This window comes from Microtus pennsylvanicus, chromosome 2 (assembly GCF_037038515.1).
Source record: "Microtus pennsylvanicus isolate mMicPen1 chromosome 2, mMicPen1.hap1, whole genome shotgun sequence".
Taxonomy (NCBI): domain Eukaryota; kingdom Metazoa; phylum Chordata; class Mammalia; order Rodentia; family Cricetidae; genus Microtus; species Microtus pennsylvanicus.
The window spans coordinates 26,948,044-26,954,742 of NC_134580.1; the positions used below are offsets into that span (position 1 = coordinate 26,948,044).

At 43.4% G+C, this 6,699-nt stretch overlaps 1 protein-coding gene across 1 annotated transcript; it reads right to left on the reverse strand.

The window, feature by feature from the left end:
- Positions 1-3,765: 3,765 nt before the first annotated feature.
- LOC142844740 (olfactory receptor 8S1-like) lies at positions 3,766-4,683 on the reverse strand. The gene has a single exon (XM_075963540.1). It carries the CDS (start codon positions 4,681-4,683, stop codon positions 3,766-3,768), a length of 918 nt encoding a protein of 305 aa, XP_075819655.1.
- Between the last annotated feature and the right edge of the window lie 2,016 nt (positions 4,684-6,699).

The following is a 6,699-nucleotide window of genomic DNA, read 5'->3' on the forward strand; positions in this document are numbered from 1 at the left end:
ATTATTCTATGGTTAGCACAGGTGTGTTGAGTATAGAATAAGTAGGTAAAGATTTGATAAGGATGACAAGCCAAGAAAAAAAAATTACATAGTATGAATCCACTCAAATACAGGTAAAACTGTGTCTCTATAAATGACTATAAATTTGTTTAAATTGTTTTTTAATTAAAAAAAAACCACTGGGTTGAAGAGATGGTTCAGAGGTTAAGAGCACTGCCTGCTCTTCTAAAGGTCCTGAGTTCAATTCCCAGCAACCACATGGTGGCTCACAACTATCTGTAATGAGATCTGGTGCCCTCTTCTGGCCTGCAGGCATACACACAGGCAGAATACTGAGAATACTGTACACATAATAAATAAATAAATCTTTTAAAAAAACAATGCACACAAGCTAAATTTATTCTTCTAGTTGAGAACAAATAAAATACACTCTTAGAAATAATTTTAAATGGTTGATTATAAAAATTAATATAGGGGCTGAGGAATTGGATTAGTGAAGGTCCCTTGCTGTACAAATATGAAGACCTGTGCTCAATCTCCATCACCCACATAAAATAAGCTGGGCATAGCTGTGCGTGCCAAAATGCCGCCCTGGGGAAGGAGAAGAAAAAGGTGGATTCTTAACACTTGCTGACCAGTTCAACCAAAACTATGAGCATCAGATTCAGTGAGAGATTCTGCCTCAAAAGAATAATATGGAGGGTGGAGGAGCAGGATGCCTGACATCTTCCTCTGACCTCTGTGGGTACACACAAGGACACACACACACACCTACACACCCACACACATGCACACAGCTTCACAGGCACACACCTGTACACACACACAAACTTGCACACATACACACCTGCACATCCCTAATCTACTTCCATGATTTCTTTAAGTGATTCTTCACCACCCTGATTCTGATTTCACACTGCATCTTATGCTGATCTTAAAATCTGAGCATCATGGAGAAAGAAACATCATGAGAGGAGTTCCTAACGTCCCTTCCCTGGTGGGACACAGCAAGCTAGGGCAAGAGACACGTGGTCGTTTTAGATGGGTTTGGGGGTTCATCTTTCTCCAGGTCCTCCAGATTCTCCAAGATGTCTTTGTTCCTACTGACATGGAAGGATCCCTTAAGAACATCTACTTCTTCCAACATGTTGTGATAGCTCAGATAGCAATGTAACCAAGCATGTTACTGCATCCACAACTGCATGGCTCTGCATCGCCTCTGTTCTGCATCTCTAGAAGGACAGGTATTCTGAGAGAGAGAGAGAGAGAGAGAGAGAGAGAGAGAGAGAGAGAGAGAGAGAGAGAGAGATTCTGTATGTTCATTCTGTACCTTAAGGAAATGAGGACTGAAGAGGTAATAGAGCACTTGAGAGCTCTTGCAGCTCTTGCTGAAGACCTAAGTTCAGTATTCACGTCAGGTAGACCAGAACCATTTGTAACTAGAGCTCCAGGGGATCTGATGACTTCCAAAGGCCCCTGCACACACATGGCATACACAGAAAGCAAGGGTAGAATGTAATTTTAAAAAACAAGCAAGAAATCACTGTTCTGAAAGCAGAAGAGCCCATAGTGTTGCCTTCCTCACTCTCTTGGTCATTCTTAATTGTAGCAACTTCCCACTATTCACAGGGATAGCATAATGTCCCTGGTCTTGAGCAATCAGGTGTCTTAACACTTGCAGGCCAAAAGCAGTTAAACGACGTGGCTCACTTTGTTTTGTGCATCTTAGTAATTAATCCCATATATCCTCATTTTTCTGAGAGGTTTTGTTTCATCTACAGAACAAACTAGACATTTCACTGACGAGTCACTTTTGATTCCTGTTTCAGGGCCAGATACCATTCTTTGGTTTTTAAGCAACTAAATCACACCATGAACAATTATACTGAGAACATAGGAATCTTAAGAGGTGGCGGGGGTGGGATGCGCATTTAGTAACTGGGAGTAGAGCTTAGCTCAGAAAGCCAGTTTAGAGTCAGGCTCCATCATCTTCCTGATAATAATCTAGCAATCACACACACACATATCCTGTGTCTTATTTCTACAGTAAGCGAAGAAAAATAATAGCAGAACTTATTCCGCATACTTGTTAAGATGATTAAGTAGAGTAATCAAAGTCATAGTAATTTATCAATTTCCTATTACTACCATAACAAATTATTACTGATTTGGTAGCTTAAAAACTGTGCTCAGATCCCAACAAATCCATCTACACAACCTCTACACCTAAGGCCCCAGGAGCATGTTGGGAAAGAGGAAGGAATGGCTGTAAGAGCCAGAGGAACAGGAAGTTTGCTAGTTTACTGTGTCTCCCAGAAATGTCAGAGAAGCTACCCCCCACGAATGCTCATCAACGTGACTGCCTAAACAAGACACACCACCAGTTGAATTGGCAATATGGGTGTGGGAAGCCCCACCAGGCCCCACCCCAAGAAGAAAAGCTGCAGGCAATTAATACCTGCTAAGATTTCATCAGTCTTTTCCAGGCACAACACCACTGATAAAGTATTCATTCTTAAATGATCAGCTTTAAACACATATACATATGAACACCACTAAATGGACTCAGTGCGGGGGGTGAGTGTGTGTGTGTAACAACAATAATTAAAGAAAAAAGTCATGAATGTGCGAGGGTGTGGGAGGTATGGGGGAGCTGTAGGTAAAAGGGGGTATGTGATGGAAATAAAGTATGAAATTCTAAAAACTAAAACAAAACAGTTATTTTTTTAGTCCTGCAAATAGTTACGTTATAATATATTCGGTCAGAAGTCTGGGTGGGCTCAGCGCTCCGCACTGAGTGCTTCCCCTTTCTCCGCTGGCTGTTGGGTGGTATTATTCACCGAAGCAGGTCACAGTTCCTGCCTCACAGAAGCTGGTATTGAGAGGTGGAGGCGATAGTAAATCCCATGTTTATATTGTCTCTGTCCTCCCATTCGCCTTGTCTTTTCTGAATATAGCTGGGGAATGTTTGCCACTTTTAAGGAGTCGTGTGATTAGACTGGATCCAACTGAATAATCTAAGCTCTTCTTATTTTATAATCTGAAGTAGAACTGTCCAGAAGTCCCAGAAATTACAAGTGTGGCATCTTGCTAACCCAGGAATGTAGTACACCTCTCGGCACAAGTTAAGAGTGTGTCTGATTTGACATTGCTATTCTCCCTTAAAATATCACCCCAAAGATAGTTGCCAGGGGACAGGGCTGTAGTTTCTTTAGTACACCCAGGGTTATTGGCTTGGTTCCAGGGACTTTCTTTTTATTCAAAATGAATATTTAAATTTCCTAGAAAAGATTCTGGATAACCCTACTTGAGTCTTGATTTCACATCAGGATGGAATGCTTCACCAGGAGAAAAAGACAGAACTGTCCATCTCTCCTGAGCTACAGGGTCACCCCCACCCTGGGGAAGCTATCAGACTCTGAAGAGTCAGATTTCCTGAACACTTGGGATATAATTTTTTAAATGTGAAGGAGTGGTGAGCTGCCAATAGCAACAGCTATTTATACCGATCTGAAAAATAAAAATGTTTGTTAAGATGATCTCGCGGAAGAGAGGGTTTGCCGATTCACGTATCCCTTTCTGAATACGGCTCATCATCCTCAGAGTTCTCTATTCACAATATTTCCCCGAAAGGCAAGAGGCGTGTCTCCAATGGTGCCTTCCATCACAGACAACAACAGCTCTCCTTGAAGACCATTGTTTGACCACATAGTACCGCGGTTCCATGTCTATTTTATTATAATGTTGTGTCTGATGCAGAAGGGGTTAAAAATGCTTTCTGATCATTCTTCCCACAGCTGCCTTCACTTCCTTGTTCTTCAGACTGTAGATGAGGGGGTTCAGCATGGGGGTGACCAGACTATACTGCAAAGAGAAGACCATTTCCAGGGGGGACCCTGAAGCTGGTAAAAGGTAGCTGATGAAACCTGAGCCATAGAACAAGATCACAGTGGTGAGGTGGGACAAGCAGGTAGAGAAGGCCTTGCTTCTGCCTGTGCTGGAGCTGACCCTCAGGACAGTGGCAACAATGCGGGCGTAAGAGCAAACAATCAGGACAAGGGTTCCAAAAAAATGCACCACCGAGGAGCACAGCAAGAGTACGAAGTTGGCAGAGGTATCGGAGCAGGACAGAGGGAAGAGCGAGGACAGCTCGCAGCTGAAGTGAGGAATGGTCCGCTCCTCACAGAAATCTAAGCCGACCGCCAGGAGGATATTGAGGAGGGCGTCGACAAAGGCCAGGCTCCAAGAACTCCACACCAGCCCCACACAGAGCTGGCTGCTCATCAGCTGGCTGTAGAGCAGAGGAGAGCTGATGGCAATATAACGGTCATAGGCCATTGCAGCAAGCAGACAGGCCTCGGTGCCTCCAGTACTGAACACAAAGAAGGCCTGAGCCAAGCAACTGCCAACAAAGATGGTTTTGTCCTCAGAAAGTAGGTTCTCCAGCATCTTGGGAGCTGTGACGGATGAGTGGCACAGGTCCAGGAAGGACAGCTGTCTCAAGAAGAAATACATAGGTGTGTGGAGGTGAGAATCAGCCGCAATCACGAGCAGCATCAAGGCGTTTCCCACCAGTGTGAGGAGGTAAACCAGAAGGAACAGAGTAAAGAGTATAGGCTGAACGTAGGGGTCGGTCGAGAGTCCAAGGAGAACAAATTCTCGGACAGCACTGTGGTTTCTCATAGCTGAAGAGGAAAAAACAAACAAGATCCATCAAGACCCTCAATGCCCCTTGGTTACCCCAGATTGAAGTCTTGTTGTCCATACATCTCTGCTCACCTATTTAAACATGATCCCCCTGACCATTGCTACACCATTATTAATCATCAGCATTGTCTTATATTATGAAGCCCTTTTCTGAGCTCAATGTTATCTCACTACTGAGAGTGATTCATGTAAGAAATGTTTTTGATCAGAGATAGAAAAAAAAATCCCGAGTGAATTACCTGAGAGATGAAGGGAAGGATTTAAGCAGATGCATGAACACTGTGTTCTACAAACATTAGAAAAAAAATTCAAGAATACTGGACTGGGAGCAAGAAAATCAGAATCCTTACTTCATTGCTTCCATTTAACTTTAAATGATATCTTTGCTTGTGCATATGTGCACATGTGTGTGTACGTGTGTGTGTACATGTGTGTTTACATTTTTTCTTGCCTGCCAGAAGTTATAAAGGTACTGATAATGATAAAAAATTAAGTATAAACGGTGGGAATACAGTCAAAATGAAACTTCAGCAATGTCAGGAAACAGAAAAATCTTAAAGTACCTAAATCTCATCATGACCCTTGTATAGAAATGGCCGATATAATAAAGGCAATGCCAGCTATTTCATTCTGCAGGCTTCCTCCTTGAAGCCATTTAGAGATTCTCAGGATAAAAATCTTTTTAAAATAAAATGAAAGTTTCTATTTTGGTTGTAAGTAATGCCTGAAATATCATCCACCATTGATTTGTGCAAGTTATATGCAAAATTTAAAACAATTACCGAATACAATATGAAAGGCTTTCTTTTAGATCCAAGCACTACCGTAGGGATGGAGGATGAAGTTAATTGAGTCTTACCCAAGAGAAAAAAATTCCTTGAGAGCTGTTCTTCTCAGAACCATATAAAAGGCACCATTCATAATACCTGGCCTTCAATGTTTATCCTTGATGGAAAGAAATAGGAGACAGAGACAGAGGCAGGGGACAAGCCAATCTATATAACTGAAGTGTGAGCTTCTGAACAGTTTGAAGTCCCTACGGTAGCAGGCACTTGACACAAGCAGAGGGAGAAAAGCAAAAGGCACCAAAGCTGAGCGGAACCCACTTTCGTGTGTCTTGATCTTGCCCCAGTCCATTCCTCTTTCTCCTCCAATTAGATATGCTATACTGTTGGTCAAGGGAGGCATCTCGCTTGGTTTTGTCTTCTGGAGCAATCTTTAAAACTGTAGCCGTCAACATTACATAAATTAGAATGCAGCAAAACCTCAGTAGATTCGCGAACAATCGCAGAAGTCCCTGCTGTGTAATCAATTGACAAAAATTAGCAGGGGGCTTCTCAGCAGGAGGGAGAGTTATCTGTAGTAGTACGAGCAGCGGGGGGGGGGGGGGGGGGGCTGCGTCCCAGGTACCCAGCCGCCCACATGGCTAGCTTTAGCTTATGCCCCGAAATAATTACACGGAAACTGTATTCTTTTAAACACCGCTTGGCCCATTTCTATCTAGCCTCTTCTAGGCTATCTCTCGCACCTGGACTAGCCCATCTCTAATAATCTGCTGTAGCCCCACCAGCTGGCTTACCAAAAATGATCTTAACCTCCGTCTGTCTGGAGTGGGAGAATTATGGTGACTCTGACTCAGCTTCTTTCTCCCAGCCTTCCGTTCTGTTTACTCCACCCACCTAAGGGTGGGCCTATCAAATGGGCCTAGCAGTTTCTTTATTGCTTAACCAATGAAATCAACAGATTGATATATGACACTCCCACATCAGTTATCTGAGCCCCACACTGCGGTTGAGGTCATCTTTCAGAGCACCCATGTCTGCACGCCAAGACAAACACCCAACAGCAAAGCACACTTCCTCTCACCCACAGCCTCCGAGGGCTTAATAATCACCCTAACACTGCAGACTACATGGAGAGGCTACTCACAGCCAAGGGCAAAAAGAATGGAGTCACATCTAGGTGGGGACACCGTGAGAAAGCAGGCAGCCA

What these genes read in the sequence shown, in the direction of transcription:
- LOC142844740 (XM_075963540.1), bottom strand. Translation starts at nt 4,683, where the DNA reads ATGAGAAACCACAGTGCTGTCCGAGAATTTGTTCTCCTTGGACTCTCG.